This window comes from Bacillus rossius, chromosome 1 (genome assembly GCF_032445375.1).
Source record: "Bacillus rossius redtenbacheri isolate Brsri chromosome 1, Brsri_v3, whole genome shotgun sequence".
NCBI classification, from domain to species: Eukaryota; Metazoa; Arthropoda; class Insecta; order Phasmatodea; family Bacillidae; genus Bacillus; species Bacillus rossius.
Genome location: NC_086330.1, coordinates 361,658,059 through 361,677,659, shown reverse-complemented (window position 1 = coordinate 361,677,659; position 19,601 = coordinate 361,658,059). Strand labels below are relative to the sequence as shown.

At 39.4% G+C, this 19,601-nt stretch overlaps 1 protein-coding gene across 1 annotated transcript in view; it reads left to right on the top strand.

Moving 5' to 3' along the window:
* LOC134528307 (uncharacterized) overlaps window positions 1-19,601 on the top strand; it is a 70,867-nt gene that overhangs the window by 45,962 nt on the left and 5,304 nt on the right. The window contains exon 2 of the mRNA XM_063361818.1: window positions 9,733-9,894. Coding sequence (XP_063217888.1) covers window positions 9,733-9,894 — 162 coding nt within the window. The remainder of the gene's footprint in view (window positions 1-9,732; window positions 9,895-19,601) is intronic.

Genomic DNA, 19,601 nt, shown 5'->3' with positions numbered 1-19,601 from the left:
GAACTCCTCGCACAGGAACTTTCCCGTACCCGCAGCACTATCGCCCCGAAACTCCGCCGCACCCACGACTCTATCGTCGGGAAACTCTAGCCCCAGAAAAATTCTTCGCCCCGGTACCTTCACCCAGGGACTTCGCCGCCCCGGGGACTCCCACCGCACCCGCGGTACTATCGCCCCGGAAAAACTCTCTCGGAGGCCGGCGTCCTGGGCTTATATAGGCCCAGGCGTCACTTCTAGAAGTGACGAGCGCGGCTGGGGCCAGTCGCGTCATCCCGCGTCGCCCCGACGTCTGAATTATCGATAAAGGCGTCGGCAGCTCGCGCGACGGTCCGCGGAACTCCCACAGCTGCCACGTGTCAGGTACCGGCGCCGAGGCAGAGCGCCGCGTGGGGAGCAGACAGAAGGAGGGAGGGGGGGGGGAGCGACGACCCTTGTAATCCTCCAGGCGCGTGCGGCATGTCTCACGTTGCGGCGGCCACGTGACGTCAGTGGCCGTGCGGGGCCGCCAGCTAACTCCGAACCCACGCGCGCCGCGGCCCTGCTCACGTTTCGTAACAATATGTTTAGGTTTTCCCATCGACCTTCCACCTTATGTGGGTGGTTGGCTAGTTGCCTCAGCTATACTAAATTAACCTACATTATTATTATTTTGTTAATTTTTATTATTATGATGATATTTTTGTTATTTTTCTTTTTTTCCCTTTTTACCAATGTGGTAATAATTTACCCTGTGGCTATATTAATCCTAGTATTGAGTTTAACTACACTAAATTAATTACTGTCAATGCCTACCACCACCCAAGTAATAATTCGCCTGGTTGGATTCCCTAGTATGACTAAGACAGCGTTGGTTAAGTATGTTAGTATAAAACATATAAAATTAGTATACAATATATATAATAGAAAGAAGAAAAACAGAAATAAATAGCATACTTAACAGTACTTGTTTTGAGGGGTTAAGATGAACACAATAGGGTTCTGAAGATAACAGTTACGATGTTACCCTCTCCTTGCGCGGCCAATGACAGACAAGCAGTGCTCTGATTGGCTGTGCACCTAAGAGCTGATGTTATTGGCTGGTGTCTTGCTTAGATGGAAGTTGTTAGGCTACAGTTTTTTTGCAGTAAGTTAGTTTTAGTTTTAATTAAAGGTATCTATATATATTTTTAGTTCAATACTTTGTTGATTAATACCGTTGTTATTGCTGACAATAAATGCTGATTTTTTATTTCCTTTTTATTCGTTGTTCTTCTTGCATGAGTGGAGAAGCATTGTCCCAGTGTATTTTAGGACTTTGGCCCAGGCGTGTTCTGCAAGTCTAGATTTTTGAGTTTCGCCCTTCTTTATATTGTTTTTGTGTTATTTAATGCGTGGGGCAAGGGCTCAGCCAGTTTCTCCATTGTATGTGGATCCACATTCGCAGTGGACCTGATAAACACAATTCTGACATTGAAACTTGTCTGTGGTGGGTTTTACTCTGGTGATCATACTTTGAAGAATTTGATTTGAAAACTGTTCTTGTTTCCTTTTTTTATTTATTAAAAAGGTTACTGACATAGGCCAATGTACTGAAAGCCTTTACAAGGCCATAACTAAGCGGATCCTGGACATGGCTTTCAACTGCCAGGACAAGATATCAAGGGGTAACGGGGAGGGGCTGAATTTAAATATTCAGCACGGATCGTGTATTTTAGGTGCGTTTAAAGGTGAACACACAAGGAACCTGAGATTCAAAAAAAGTAAATGATATCAGGATACATTTAATTAATGCACTTCTCAATAACAAATACTTATAGACGTGCAAACAGCCCTAGAGAAAAACAACTATTTATAAGCTTCAATAAGAATTACAAAACTTGCACGCGTGTGTATGCGCGCGGGACAACAGAATAGGGGCGCAGAAATTCCTAATAACAAGTAGAAATTACAATTTCCTACACATTACGGATTAACAAAGATGTTTCACTTAATTATTACCGTACGTTTGCGTACAAGAACAAAGGAGTACATTATTTAAATACAGCAACACGGAAATAATAAAACATTTAAACTATCTGTGAAAGGTTAACATATCCTGTTAAGCTAATGTAGTAATCCCCATAAACATACATTGAAGTGCAAGCAGTACGATAGGAAATCAAGCCCTATCACGCTCAATTGAATGGGACTAGGCCCATAACTATGCTGACAAATAAACGGTAAACGTGAATATTGATACCATACTTAATAAATAGATAACGTAGGAACGGTTACAAATAAATAATAAGCGTACAATGGCTTATTAATTCTAAAAGAGAATAATTCTAAGACTAGAACAATTGCAAACGAGTCGACCTCGCGGGGCAGAATAGTCAAAATAATGAATTTCCAAAAAGAATCGTTCACATCCCACGGACAAAACATTATATCCAGACGTAATTTTTGAGGTGGCGACCGAAAGAGAATTTAGAAAAGACAAAATAAATTTAAAGTTCGCAAACTACATTATGAGTAGTGTCACCGCCTGACTCCCAGAAATAACTTGAACTTACATTATTTTCCCCCGGAGATCGCTCCCTCAGCCTATCAACGAAGTGCCCTAAATGAAAAACAAAATTTAATAAGCCCTTCAGCGCGCTGTTTGAAAGTAGCGGGACCTGACCGCTGCAGTACCACCATTGGTTTTTCGGCAGAATTTGTTGAAGATGGGGGACTTGTGGGTTGTAATGTGTTTTTTTATGCAGGTGGGTAGCTATTTCTAGAAGGTCATCTTTAAGGTTATTTTGGTCATCAGCAGGGGCGCAACAGCAGGGGGGGGGGGGGCAAGGGTATTTTCCTCCCCCCCCCCCCCGGGTCTGTAACCTTGAAGTGGAGGCAAACGGGGGGAAAGAAAATGCTGTGTAATCAATTTTTAGATAATAAAACTGCTTAAATAGCACCATTTTCCACCTTGAAATACAAATTTTCCCGGGGGAGGACCCCCGGACCCCCCGCTTCAATAGGGGGAATCGATGATTCTTTATAAAAAGGTATATTGCCCCCCCCCCCCTTTTGGAAATTTAGTTGTTGCGCCCCTGGTCATCAGTAACTGATTTCTCATTGGAACTAATTACTGCAGTTCGGTTAGTTATAGTATTAATAGTGCTTGATTTGGTACCTGTTGAATGGTTCGAATCGAAGTGCCGGTAGTGGCCTGTATGTGTCGGTTTCCGGTTTGCAGTTTCTTTGTGGAGACTCGAACATTTAGGAAAGAAAGTTTCCCGTCCTTAATTTCAGCATTCCTCCTCATAAGATCCACGTTGTAGCCATAGTTTCTTGTGTAAAAAGCGCCACATTCAAACGGCCAGTGGACGAACAGGAGGATCTTCGGTGCTCTGTACGGACCGCCATCTCATCAGCGAGGTCTCCCACAATGCAGTTCTATCCACGAAATGTTTAACATTTTGTATCAAAAACAGAGCAGACAATTATGTATGCACTATATTAATGAGATTTTAATAAACATAAAACAATTATATGTATTGAGTGGATCATGTAATTTGATTAAAAGTACATATTTTTAATAGCTCAGAAGATGCCGAGAAGAAATATTTGTTATAAACATTATGGCTCCTTCCTATGAATAGTTCCTGCATGCTCCACTGGTGGGGGTTGCTGCTCGGGGTGAGCACTATGCCTCAGCACGCAACGCCCTGAGGCTCTGAAAGGTCCTAACTCCTAACAACCCCTTGTGGATTGTGGAAGGGGGGGGGGGGTGTAGACTACTATTCACTAGCCCTGAGCCAGAACCCCTGATAATCCGCATTGGCGCATCTTCGGATCTTATTTTTTTTTTTTCGGTTGCAAGACCGGGTTTCCAGTTTATAAAAAACTACGCAAGACGTAAAAGCGCGACGCAAGCATCGGAAAACTTTCAACTTCTTGCTGTTTCGGCTTGCGTTTCCACTTTGTATACTTGAATGTAAGAGTTCCTAAAACAATTTAAATATGCAGACGCTACGATTTATTTTTTCATCACACACAAACCACCTTTTAAATTACTAAACTATCGCGCGGTGAAAGCAAATTACTCTTTATATAATTTTTTTTTCTAATTTAACACGTTTTTAGTGGAAAAACTTTAATTGTCAGGAAAAAGACCTAATAACAGTTTTTTTCCTTCAGTTTTACAGTTTTAAATTGAAGAATAAGTGTTATCTTTAAGACTTGCTATTTGAAAAAAACTACAGTAGTTTTCTTGCTTTTGTTACAGGCATGGTTATGCTAGGCCAGTTATATAGATTATACTTAAAATAGTTGTTTGAGTATTAAAATTCTTGCAATAATTCGTTCTTTATTAATTTTTATTTTCCCTGGAGGGTAACACACGTCTAGATCAGGTGTTCCCGTGGCAGGGTCACAGAGGTTCCGTGAGTCAGGACGAATGTCACATGAAGCAAGCACAGTTATTGTCTAATAACTTCTTTTGAATGGGTTGGGGTTCTGCCAAAAGAATAGTCGATCATAGGGTTCCCTGGCTGAAAAAAAAATTGGGAACCGCTGGTATAGATGATCGTACTTAAAATGAAAGATTGGTTGGGTTAGGACCGTAAAATTCAAATACTCTATTATTGTATGAATTCAAGGAATTTTTGTTTTGACGTGACAACGTCTAATAAATCGATGAACGCCGGCTGCACGCACGAAAAAGTGTCCCGTTACGCTCATTATACGCTTGCGTCGCATCTATCTCTCTTCCACTCGACTGTTTATAAGGGAAGTGAAAAGTTAATGTGGTTTTCATTGCTTATTACAACAACAGTTTCGGCAATAAAGGTTAATTATTCTTGCATTTTAAAAATCTGATTACTATTATAATTTCAAGTATTTATTCTTTTATTATTAAAATAAAAATGATTCAATTTTATTCATAAAGTATGCAATCATTTCATAGATGTTTTTTATGACGTTGTCACGTTAAACTATCGTCCGTAAACCGACTTTACAACAACCAATTTTTAATAAGACCGCGAAATTGCTAGCGGCGAACATCGGATGTGTTCGGAACAGATCTGGGGTCAATGAATCGTATAGGCTTCCCACGATGAAGCGGCTACGTCGATGACCCCTCGCTTGCTTGAACCAAGGGCCGTGTCGTGCGCGGAGGCAGTTGACCTCGTTCGAGGCATTGTTCCCCGCATCGCCCCGATGAGATCGATTCTTCGGGGCCCGCGCCGCACGTCAGCTAATTAACGGAACCGCCGCAACGCAACGGTACGCAACGAACCACATCAATGACAACCATCGTTGTCCACAGCTGCAACTTCAGCATTGCCTGCCTCGCATTAGTGGTTATCGTGTTTTAGGCAGATGCCGCGACTTCCAGATAGTTTCTATATCTTTTTTCGTTTCGTAGTCCTTAATACCCCATAAAACCGTCGTCGACTCAAAAGTTTGTGTGTGTTTGTATGTATGTGTGAGTGGACACGATAACTGCAGTAATTATGCAAAACTCACTTCCAAACTGGTACATAGAATACATAGAGTTGGGAAATTTCAGTGGCGTTCGTTAATGGGCAAAATATGAGCAAGAGGACAGACTTGCGGAATGTTTTTTTGAAGGGAAAAAAAAACTGAAATATCACTATAACGTTCTTAATTTGAAAAAAATTGGCATTATTTTGAAAATATTAAACCTCTGAATAGTAGTAACAAATTTTTTTGAGAGGTTTTACGATAGCACCAACATTTATATCAAAGGGTGGAATAAAATATGGTTTGAAGAACGAGAAAAAAAACTCCTTAAGTAGACACAGCAAAGCTGTTCAAAGTTATTGTAAACCCTCTTAATACGTTTTATTAAATAAATAACTGATTGAAACTCTTGGTCCTGATTAGCTATGCAGTACTATGGGTTGACTGATTTCCTTTTCCCATTTGCAACCATTCGGTTTCGACAATAAGCATGCGATGGTACCAGATGTTTGAAATGAGGTCTTGAAAATTTAAAAAAAAAAAAGTTGACGTCCAAAACATTTTCCTTTTTAAAAGGAAATTCTAAGTGTCTTTAGTTTTAATGGACAAAATCTGAGGCCGGAAGGTAATAAAAAAATCCCATTAAGTCGGCCTACAGGTGCAAATGGAAAATTCCGGAAACTTTTGGAACATTCTGGAAACGTTATGTACAAAGTACCATATATGTTATCAGATATTCCAAATGGATTGATTAAACATTGTTGCATATTTCATACTGCCAAAATGTTTTGAATGCTTTCTATTCAATGCATGTAGTGTTTTCGCAAAGTTTCCAGTATATTTATTTTCCTACTAACAAATTCCTTAGAGGTGGAATTTCGCACAATGTTAAAATCGTCCAGCTCCCAGTTCGGACTAATCAGCCCGACCTGATGGCTTGGACTGAATTGAGGTCCTCTGCGCCACACGACCAGTCAAGGTGCTCAGTTTGGACCGAACTGTCAGTTCGGACTGATCGTGCGTGCTACTAAACTTGTAGCACACTCTGAGGAGTGTAAGTGTTGAGCTACTCAATGCTCGGGTACTAGCCTGATGAGCTAGTAAGGGCGGGTGTCCTCGGCTGGATCACGAGCAACTGGGTGACCCAGGGGTCCCAGGGATGTGATAGGTGTGGGCCCGTGTCGGTACTGCCTGGAACCCCGGTAGGGGCAAGCACTGTTGGTAACCCTGGGGTAAAACGGCGGGCTGACGGCTGTTCGGTGTTTTCGATGTTGGGATGGGTCTCCTCAACCTCTCGACGTAGCTGTTCGACTGTTATAATCCATGCCGCGATTGGAAATGGCGTATCTCTATTTCCCGGTTCTTGGAACCCATGCCCTATTAGGTTCTCCGAAGTAGGACATGTAAAAGATCCATCACTCCTCTTCTCATTTACACCTTCACGGTTCGGGCACTGATGAGTATTGATACTGTAGGCTTGTAGACCTAAATCCATGTGATCGTGTGTGAGAGCTTCGAGGGTAGTCTATTGCTTAACCCGCCAACTGCTGTTTACACCCATTAATGCTTATCCCATTGACGCATACCATACAGTTCACTGGGATGAAAGCCACAACCAGAACCCGAACAGTTACGAAGTTATGTTAGGTTAGGTTCGGTCAGTATAATCAATTATAGTAACTTTAATTTTTTTCCGGGAGGGTAGGTTAGGTTAGGTAAGATTATCTAAATAAAATGAAAATATATAAATCCTTGCAATAACGTTGGGGAATTTCGGAACTGTTCGGGCGTGACTCTCATTCCTTAGGATTGTAAGCTTCTCTAACCTAAACTTGTTAGAATTGAAACTTGCTTTAAAATAGTATGTGTGTAAATAGTTAAAAACACAGAAAATGTTTTTCTTTGTTGATAATATCAGATTGTTTGTGTTAGTGTCAAAATAAATTGGACATCCTTCCAGGGGACAGTTTCGTCTGAATGCAGACTGCAGGCTAAAGTATCATTTCGTTAAGGCTGCTACGGCGAAGGACAAACTTTGTCTATGTATTCGGAAACAGCAAGAGACTGCAACAATGCACGAGTTCAAGCAAAATGACAGGTTCCTCCCAACCGTTTGGCTGATAGTTGGTGACAGTCCGAGTAGGCTGCTCCTGATTCGGTACTTCTTTGGTGGCAGGATCAAAAGTGACGCATAAATTCACCTCATGAATCTTAGGCCAAGCGAAAACGTAACAATTAAGTAAAAATATTTTTGAATTCTATCCTGTCGTAAAATGCATCGGCGAAGTTTTCCTGTCTCTAACCGCACAAACTGTCACAACATCAGAACTTTTATTAAAAATGACGTCGTACCGACCATGGCCTCTAAGCCCTTGCTCCGCACCGTTAGTACCCGATCCCATTTTCGGAGTGCACCCCCAGGCCAGCGGGAATGAGTCAGGCGAGCGCCACGGGCGTGACCCCAATAGACGTAAAGAAACTTAAGGGCACGGAACCCCGGGGGCTCGAACCCATAATTCAATTAAGGGAAAAGCCATTAGGAAAGAATTTCTAACTACCCGACATGAAACAAGTGCGTCGTAGCCACTCCGTGCGAGCACCGCACGCACGGAGCAGACAACAAACCTTATTAACATTCACCGTGGCCACTGGCCTTAATTAAAGTTCCCGTGACAATGATCGAGTCAGACTAGGAGAAATCCCTCTAAAACAATTCACAGTGGGACAATATGTTAGTAAATTTACAGTCGCCAACTTGATGTCACAATTTAAATAACTAAATACATTAAGCGCCATTGTTAAGCCTTAAACACCCAATTACCAGGTGCTACTTTTTAATTGGGCACCTGGAACGTGTTTTAACTTATGAGTAAATTAAGTTAATATAGGTTTTTTGGCGCCGACTCACAAAGAAGGGAAAGTTTCCTTTCCTTGCGAGAAGGCCATGTTCGGCAGTCTCCAAGCACTCCGCGCCGGATCAAGACGTGTGTCCGTGAGCAGCCTTCCACTTTGTTTCACCAACCGGTTGTTCTGCATTCATTTTAATACCTAAAACTTTTCTTTTATTTCACCGCTGCTCACGTCGACTCGGCGTGTATTTTGCGGGCCCGGGCTTATCCCGACCGCCTTCGTTAGTGGTTCCGCACCACGTCGCGGACCACGCTACGCACGGCACTGGCCGACTCCAGCCAACACGCTTTTCATAAACCGCCGCGCATGCGCCTACCGGCTGCAACCCCAAGTAAGTGTAATTTAAGGTCACGCTCACTGAGCCACCCTAAGACTCTCGGTACTGGCCGTCTCCAGAACACTCGTAACCGCGTCACGCGAGACTGCCGCGGCGAGTTCATTGTGTGAGATTAGTGTCGTGTGTTGTTCTGTAAGTAACGTATGTTCCTGTACTGTACAACGGCTCAGACGCCGCATAGCGCATTAGCATAAACGTAAATCAACGTAACCGGTGTTGCGTACAGTTATTTCGTGCCACCCCGTCCTCCACACGGCCGAGCGGCCTCAGGGGATTTCAGGGTAGACTTCAAGTCACGTACCTGGCGGGGCACACGGGGGCAGAGTACCCACAACCCACCTCAACGGCCTAGTGTCTCACTAGCCTGGCGCACCCCGGACAACAGCAGCACCGCGACGCCCGTAGCGCCCGTCAGGTACTTCCCGGGCCTTCTACAGAGGCCGGGTGACGGCAAAACGAAATGGCACTTTTCAAGCTAGGAGCTCAAAAATTTCGCCTTGGACTACATTAATTCCTCTCCCCCCAATTTATAATATCTCCTTACTGTTTGATGTCCTAAAAAGGAATTCACACATAGCTTATTAGCACACAACTTAGAAGATTCACATAACTATAAAAGTCATAAGTTAGAAACACGTACACCTTACATATAAACATGTAACACGTAGAAACACAAAACGCCTAATCACATAATTTAGAACTGTCGTAAGTTTGAACCTCGTAACTTAGAACAGATGTAACATAGAAAACTATATATTATGTGTTTCCAAGTTATGCACATCTAAGCTGTGTCTTTCTATGTTATGACATAACCCCTTAACAAAGACTTAGCAACGACGTCGGGCGTGAAAACGACGGGTATCGACCACTTCCCCTCCCCCTTCCTAAATGGCCGAGTTTTCGTATTATAAGTGTATTTGCAACACGATGACACATGAATATGCTCGTTCCAGAGGTTAGATGCTACACATCTCTGGCGAGTACTGAGAGACTCGCTCGCAGTATGAGTTGGCAGCCCTGATAGTGGCTGAGGCGCGTGCTCGCTGTTCCAGGGCTGGGCATCTCGTGCTACCAGTGCAACTCGGCGTACGACCCCCGCTGCGGCGACCCCTTCGACCCGTACTCGCTGGGCGCCGGCGACTGCAACGCCAGGCCCAAGCTGACGCATATCCACAACGTCGAGGCCACCATGTGCAGGAAGATCACCCAGAAAGGTGAGCGCCGCGCCGAACAGACGCCACGGCGGCGAGCCCACGCAATCTCGCACGGAAACGCCAAATCTCGTCACACAAACAAAAGGAATAAATTTAAAAGCAGAAATTAGGGAAATACACAGATGGAGCATAAAGTCCGATCCTAGACAACGGCGGTGAAGCCAATTAGGAAGGGGGGGGGGGTTGTTCAGTAGCCTATACTTCACGCACCAATATGACGGCCGTTTGTTTACACATTTATCAGCTGTATTTACCTGTATTGCAGGTTAAATTGGAGAAAAATGTCAACTCATATCATTACTTTTTATTATGAAGATTCGTTTTGGACTTTAAATATATATAAAACATATTAACCAATAATATTTTGATCATATTTTCTTCCGAACAGCTTAACTACACTCGTTAATAAAAGTGGACTAGAACAGCTGATACAAATATAAACAAATGTCGGCTATATTGGTATGTGAAAATGAGGGGTGGGGGAGAGGGAAATAGCTTCATGTATGACGGCTAATGCTCCATCTTTATCCTTTCCTAATCTCTGCAGAGGGCAAATTGGTTATATCCGCCCTCCCCTTGAAAAATTGGGGGAGCGGAAGACTGCCGTACTGGAAAACTACCACAATGACAGTATTCCGCCAAGCCTCTTCGAAAAAGGCGAAAAAGTACTATAACGGAAAACTGCCATATTTTCTTATACACTCCATGGAATGAGTACAGCAGCATTGCTCTCGAAGTAGTCTAAAGAATACTCGGTAGGTAGCGCTGTCAACCCTCTAGCTGTTTCTCAAGTTAACTTTAAAGCCTACAGATAACGCTTCTGACTGTCATAGTTGCAATCACAAATCAGCGCATAGATCGCGCACTTGTAGTAACAAATGTTTCCAAAAATGTGTTATAGGGCGCAGCACTGTATTCTTATCACGACTATTTGTATAAAAAAATTGTAGTTTTCCACTATGGCACTTTTTCTCCTGTTTCGACGGAGGCGACGGAAAAGTACCATAATGGAAAACTGCCATAACTTTAAAGGACAAAGGTGAATTCTGCCAATTTTTTTTATACATTCTACGGAATGCGGAAAACGGCATTACTCGTAAAATCTTAATGTAACTAGCTTCATAGATTTTACATTTTTCCACACTGGAATAACTAAAATAATTGTAGATCATTATTTAATGAATACAAATCCAACACAAATATTCAAAGGTTTTCTTATAAAATGTTTTCATTATTAGGGTGATAGAATACAAAAAACTCAGATATTAAGGTTTTTAATATCCATATTAAATTATTTAAAGTCTACAAAATATATTTTTTTATGCTGAAATGCGAGGAAAATATTTTTGTGTAGTGTAGAAGGAACAGGTCAAGCAGCACAGGCGCTCTAGGGGAGACATATGCTCGTACATCGAATGTCAGTGGGCTTTGCACAGGCTTGCTGTCTTTCAAAAATAAACTCTACTCAAATTTAAGTATTTTTTTATATTAGGAAATAAAAAAATACTATTCGTAGAATATTATTATTTTTCATTAAAACTATCAGATCAAATTGAAATTCAGTTTTATGTGCCTTATAGCACCTTTAAACGAATTATGACACATACAATAACAACAAAAAATACATTAACACAAGACATACACTCATACATATCAATAACTTTGCGACAAAACACGAAACAACACAACACACAGATAGATAAAGATTGATAAAGTTCATGTTAACTAATTGGTTACTTTGGTTATCACAAAAATCTTATACAGAAACTAAAATGGTGTATACAAAATAAATATGTAGATTACACATTTTAAAATAACTTTTTGCTTAAGGTTTTTAACAATGAATGTTTCTAGATTATTCAAAAAGAGTTATAATTATTTTACACATTTTATAGATTCTAATGGTTTTAAAAGTGTCACTAATTCTGTAATTGCAATTTGGAATTCTTAATCCAAACCGAAATATCAAATCTGAACCAACAAAAATAGAAATAAAATGTATATAAAAAAAAGTCCATCACTGATTGAACGTATAATAAATATAAAATGCAAATAGTTTATATAGGAATGTAGCATATTCAAAATAATTTAAACGCCTGAAATTTTAAAATATTAATTTAAGAACTTTTTCTGCATACTTTCAATTCTATTCTAATTAAAATTAGTTGACGCAGAGAAAGTTATAAATTTAATAAGACCTAAAGATCTTCATGTGTTCCTAGGCATCCAATATAACTCCGAAGGTCTTAAAAGAGGACACCACGTTTAATGTAATTACTTACTATGTGATAATTCTGATTAATTAAATTAGTTTTTTTTTTACTATAGGTTATACAATAAATGCTATCGTAATACAGAGAGGTCTGTTAACTTGAACACTTACATGATGTTATTCCACGAGTTTACTGTAGTTTCGTGTCATTAAGAGCCCGTCTACAATACTACAATAGTCCGAACCTGTGCGTGGTCCGTATCCTTATCCGAATGTGAGTGACGTCACATTGTCTCACCGAAAACTGGCCTGTCCACAATTGCGATGTCCGATGTCCGAATGTATTAATTTCTAACGTTGCTACCAGAGCGCAGTAAATGTGCCAAACCAAATGTTTTTGGTTATTGTTTTGATGCTTTGTAGTTTGAGATTGAACTTTTGAAAGTTGTGGGAGTTCAATTTTATATATTTATTCAGTAAGGCAAAGTGGCAAATGTAAATGCTAAAAAAAATGAACTCTTATCACAACAATCGGACAGCACCAATTTAAATGTCGTCTTGCTCTTCTTGACTTACAACACCTTCCATTGTCTTCAGTAACAAAAACAAACAACACGTTTTCAAACGGGAACCGGAAATTCAAATATCGTGAGTGTTCTGTTCTTTTTCTGTGTCCGAAGTACACAGGTTAGGACAAAAAGTTCAAATTGACGAATGTCTTCGGACCAGGTAGGTTCGGACCTTCGCCCACTTGACGCATGACGTCAGAGGGTCACGTGGACCAATCAGCGACGAGTGTCCTTCGGACACAGTTTAGGACATTGCTATTGTAGACGGGCCTTTAACACGTGCAGTACGTGCAGTAACATCTAACCTCGGTAACAAACAAATTTATGTGTTCTTATGTTGTTCGTTGAGCATGAATTATGTAATTTTATAACAGTGAAATATAATTTGTATAACTAGTCTGGCAATGTTTTAGTTGATTTCCTGCAAACAAACTTATAGTCCCGCTGTACAATAATTATATAGAATATATAGACTAGTAAAAGAAATGTAAGCTTGCACTGTCGATGGTAAAGTTATTTTAAAATACATGTTAGATATTAAAAAAAGTGTGTTTAGTTAAAATAGGTAATTGCTTGCAATCATGAAGTTATTGTATAAACATTTTATTTATTTGGTTTTAAAGCCACAGAAAAGTTAAATTTTTTTTATATCACTTTTAGCTTTCTTTTCTTTTACCGTGCTTAATATGCGCAGATAATACTGGAAAGCTATTAAAACAACTGTTTGCAAATATCTTTAAATATTGGAGGTAATGGGGCAACACAAAGCATAAATGGTAACACTATTTTGTAGTGATACAGTTATTTTCATGTAATTAAATGTACAAATTAACAAATATGTAAGATTTGAATATTTCTGTTCCATTAACAAAGAAAATTTCCGGTGCACAACGGCAAACAGAATAACTCAACGATGAAACTTAACAGATAAAAATTGAAAAAAACAACGGCTATACAGAGACGCACAGGTAAACCCAGCGATGTGTGTAAACAGTGACGACAGCACAGTCGAACACCGCAAGCAACAATTGAGCGGGGAAAAAACCCCAGATATTTTGAATACCATAACGATGATAGCGCAGACTAACACAGTAGGGCCTATATGATTCCTAAGAGAACAGTTGCGACGTTTCGGAAAATAGATATATTCACTTCTTACGGCACAAACAGACCGAGGTTTGTCATGACATAATTATAGTTTAATGAGTAATGGCGTATGTCCAAAAATACATCTTGAATTAATTGTCCCATTATTTAAAATGTTGTTTGTCAGTTGAAATTTTATTTAATGAACTACACTGAGTTTGTAGAAATTCACATACATAGATAGTGACTTTCTTCAAACAGATTTGTGTTTTGTTTGTTTTATGTGTATATTAGTTTACACTTCTGTTAACAAGGCACAGGTATTAGTGCATAGAAGCTTACTCAGAAGAGGAACCTGTTTCTGTAACAATAAGTGTCAAGAGCGTAGTAAAAAAAAGGGGGGGGGGAAGTATAGTTGCCAGATTAGTTTAGACAAAGAATTTTATTTTACAAAACTTACAATGGCAGGAATTTCATAAAGCACGTAAAGCTGGACTCCCAATCATCCGTTTCATCCGTCCGTCACCCGTCCGTCCGTCAAAACCTTGCCAAGCTTTAGCTTTTGACGTTTTGACCAACGGATGGTCCACCGCCTTGTTAAGTCGATCGTCTTCAATACGACTTTCCGAAAACAGTGTTCGATTTTTTTAATTTGCAATATATAGAAGGGTGTGTCGTATTGACCGATTATTATTGTCATAATAACGGTAAAGATTGCTTATGAGAATGAGCTTTTCGGAAGAAATGCTGATAAATTACGTCCGGGAAAGGGAGCATTTGTATAATATTTATAGCAAAGACTATCGGGATAAGCAACTGAGGGAAAAAGCCTGGATAGAAATAGCTTCTTTCTGTTTCCTTTGACGCAGTAATAAAAGAAGCATAATTTTATTTATTGCTGGCATGACTAATGTTATTTTTAAGATGGCACTAGTTTAATCCATTTGTCAAAGCACGGTTCCCGCCTGTAAACTTATTATCACATTCATAAAAAGAAAAAGTTAATTATCCCAAGTAAATTATTTTCACCAAAAGTTAACTACAATTGAGAAAGTATATGGCGGAAAGTTGTAGCACATATTTTAGAATAGTGACGGATGGGCGGATGGCGGATGGTTGAGAGTCGGTAATAATTGCCGAGAGAAATAACGGACCGAAATTGACGGATGGACGGGTGACGGACGGATGAAACGGATGATTGGGAGTCCAGCTTAAGGGATCGTCAACTAGCCTAAAAATGTATTTTCAATCATTATCTTTGTAAACGAGTTTCCGGAGGAGGGACTGGCTTCTGCCCTCCCCTTTCACAAATACTGGCTAAACCCATGGTAAATGTGTAAACAAAATCACATGTAGTTACACGCACTAGTAAACGATATACTCAAAACACGTCAATTAAAACTGTGGTGACTGTAATTTTTGAAAGAAAAAAAATAGTAGTTGTATTTATAATATATATTAGATGTCAATTTTTCAAGAAATGTGGTGATAGCCTACATGAAGTACTCTAGTCTGAAACTATGTATTTGTACTGTTATGCAATGATCGTACACTCACGCCTGTAGCATGGGGCATCAATACAAGGCAATCTGAAGATGAGAAAAGATACACTATCGAAGTTTATGAACCGAGTCATAAGAAACAAGATTCATATTCCAGAGAACATAGGTTCAAATCCCGGCTGGCCATTGTCATATCGTCTTAAAGTCTTAAAATTAACAGCGAACCTATAGGTACCAGAACAGACTAAAATGTCTGTATCATCTTGCTTTAAGATTTTCCTAACTATCTAGGCTTCGGCCTGAGACACTTAAGAGTCTTTCCTACCTAGACCTACCAAATAGGTACACTTAGTTTTAATTTAGGTTTAGGAAAATAATTCTGTTCAGTGTAGTTCACGACTCAGACGTGATAGCACGGTGATTCGCGTGTTTGTGTATAGAGAACCGACAACACTGGGCAGTACAAATTGTAAGTACACCAAAAAAAAATAATTAATGTTCGATATCTCATTTCACATATCACAAGCCAAAATTAAATAAAATTTTCGTCGAATATTAATTGAAATGAATAGTAAACTACCATTTAGTGTCTGTTTAGAATGAAAACTTTTAGTAGTCACTGTCTCGTTCTTATTGTTTTTATTTTAAACCATTACACTAAAAGCGACTCCCTGACATAGACGTTTCACGCGAAACCAATGGCCGCGAGTCCCGATACAGTTCCACCGATTTTTTCTGCTGATTCTTGAAATAATTCTAGAAAATTAGTAGGATGCTTCCTTACTGTAGGACATGGCTAATTCCTTTCACATTGTCGCTCTGCTGTGGCGTTGTGTTTGGCCGTCTGCATTGACCTCGCTATTAATGTGTTCACAGACAAGCAATCATTTTAGAATAAGAAGAAATATAATATCGGAAATACATAAAAATGGCTTCAATGCTTTCATATATAAATATTCCGAAATGTTTTCACTTAACCAGCTCATTTGAGTATTTCTAAATGATTTCGTAGTCATTGACGCAGCTAAAATATAGGCCTAATTTCACAACTACTTAATCAATAAAACTGAAACAACAAACGTGAATCGTTCTCAACTAAAGTATAACAAATATTCCGTATTCACAGTTCTCAGGTTGGAAATGTGATTTTCTTTTCTATACTTAATGGCAATTGTTTTTCTTTAGATCTATATGTTAAAATACTCTTCTAGTGGTTTTCTCAGCACACGCTAAAAACATAATTATGGAATCACAATATCCTGTGACAGCCCCGACACGACAAAAATAACACCACAGCCATTAAGAAGTAAGGTCGTGATGAAGTCAGCCCGCGAAAATTGAACCCCAACATCCCATCAGAAACATAATGTGGGTATTATAATGATAAAGTAACATAAACATATTTTTTTGTGAAATCATTCATGCTTAAGTTTATTTTATCGTTCTTTTGATAGACAAGACGTAAAATAAAATCAGTTGAATTGCCACCTCAGTAGCCTACTATAGATGGCTATACACCTGATGACAATCTGTCGTGGCATTTTAAACTTATGATATAAATCATCCAATATTTTACTTTCTTAACCGTCGGTTGTCAAGGAATTGTGATTTTCGGTCACTAGATTGCATTTCATTTCAACTAGTGACCTGGAGTTAACACACGAATTAGAATCACAAGACTTTGTATGCTGCTTATTTCTACAAATTCTTTCTAAGACAACATACATAATTTACTCATGTCGTTCGAGTATTTGGACTGTATGGTTGAGTTTTAATCTATGGTAGTTTACCATTATGACAATTTTCCGTCGCCCCCAGGCGGAATTATTTCATTATTGTAGTTTTCCAGTAGGGCAGTCTTCCGTCGCACCCCGTCAAAACAGGAGATATAGTGCCTTAAGGAAAAACCATATTTATTTAAAGATCGTGTTTATAAGTATACAGTGATACTTCATATAACCAATTTTTGGAAACATTTGTTTCTACTAGTGCCGATCTGTTGAGTTGATTTATGACGAACATACAGAAAATCACCGCCAGAAGTTCTATCTGTGGCCATTTAGTTAACCTAAGAAACAGCTAGGGGATTAACAGCGCTACCTAGTGACGTATTCTAAACGCTACTTCGAGAGAAAAGCAGTTGTACTCATTCAATGGAGTGTATAAATAAATATGGCAAAATTCCGTTCCATTATGGGAGTTTTCCGTTATGGTACTTTTCCGCCTGTTTCGAAGAGGCCAGGCGGAATTCTTACATTATGGTAGTTTTCCATTATGGCAGTTTTCCGTCGTCCTGAAATATTCTGCGTACGCGCTCTTTATTAGGATCATTTTGCATGAAAATAAATTTTAGTAAATATCTGGTGAGAAAATCTGTGAACCAACAACAATTTATTGTAAGAGAACTTTCTGATAAAATTCACGGAATAATCCCTTGATTAATAGTAATGCTGTTGTGAGACCGAACCTTAAAGACACCACAGTTTTTAAACATATAAAATAATTAGGGTTATGTTAATATTTTTTTTTAACAATTTATTCTAACCACGAAACATTTTTATTTTTTATTTACATTAATTGCATGTGGCTTTTAATAAGTAATACATAGCATTAATTAGTTTTTAAAGAAGGAATTACACTTGATCGTGGTAATATCTCGACAATTCTTTGCCACAATATGATTGATAGGTACAAACAGTTTTCTAGTCCCGCCAAAATGGCTTCCTACTCTGCTCTCACTGGCTTTTGAGCCATACGCCCGTAAAATAAATAAAATTTATTTATTTCCCTGCTATGCGTACGACCTGTCTCCCATGCGTAGTTGTGAATCAGTAAGGTTCGAAAAAATGGCGGTCAAATATTGTGAAAATTACCAACTGTTACTGTTATATTTTTAATTAACACGCTTACATTAGCTTCATGTAATTAATGAACTATGTAAACATATCTTGGAAGTCGAATCTAACATACTTCTAATCGTCCCATCGGTTTGAAACTTTGCAAATGTATGTAATATGGATGACAAAGCAATAATTTGGTACCATCGACTGCGATGATCATAAAGGCCAAGCGGTAGATAGTGGTACTCTTCAATGGCTTCTAGTAAAATACCCTCGAGTTGGGAGAAGCCTAATATGTACATCAAGTTCTGTCCCTGCCCGAACACACCCGAATATTCACCTTCGGCCAACCTTGGGATTTGTATTATTTTTGCGCAGGAAAAATGAATTCAAATATTAAAAGTGGTCGGTTAGGTTAGCTACATTAAAAAACTTTAAAACACTATGGACGGTTAGTTAGGTTAGAATAGCTACATTAAAATAAACAGAGAAATATAAATATGTATTAATGAACCCGAGGTTGGCCGAAGGTGAATATTCGGGCGTGTTCGGGCAGGGACAGAACTTGATGTACATCTTAGGCTTCCCTCGATTTTGGGCTCATTTGGTTTGTTACTGACAAAAGCGCATATTTTAAAACTATAATTTACGAACGTATTAACGTGTAACTGATAAAAGTGTGTGTGTGTGTGTGTTTTTTTTTTTTTTTTTTAGTTTTTTAAACTATAATTTTTCCAGTTGTGCACCCGAGGCCTACCTGGTAGCCCCGGTCACGTGGGTCGAAGGAGGGGGCAGGGAGGTCGCGGCACTGCAGGGTTGTAACGGGGTTCTCGGGTTAAGGGGTTGATAGAGGGGGGGGGGGGTGGAGAGGGGAGTTACCTCGCGCGTGAGCAAGCGGGGCGATGTTGGCTCGCTGCCATGATCGATAGCTGCAGCACGGCAGAAAAGGGGACCTTGGAGACAGACACAGAAAGCTTATTAAGGGCTGCAAGGCATTGTCGTAGGGACGGCCGTGTGATCATAGCCACGCCGTTCACAGCGTTCCAGAGCCCCCCCCCCCACCACCCCTTTTACACTTTCTTAATTTCCTTTTTTGGGTTTATTTTAACCACCACTCTTATTCATTTTAAATTTAAGTCGTTAGAAAGGTGTTTTTCATTTTTTCTGAAGTCGGGGTGCATTTCAAATCCTACAAATAATTGCAGGATCACAATATAAAAATTTCTGAGAATAACGTGTCATAATAATTAGGTATATCAAATTAAACAAAACAAAAATAAAATGACACATACCTTACATTCATTCATTCTTGTGTTTTTGAGAAACATGAGCCTGTAGAGTCGTTTAAAAAAAACAACAAAATGGTATAAATTATTATAGGTACAGTATAAAAGAGCAACTATAATTTTTTTTTTAAATATTTGGACACACAATTCTCTGGAATACCATAAGATGCAACCAGAAACCACTTTGAGAACCAATGAGTTAGGTTTGTCTC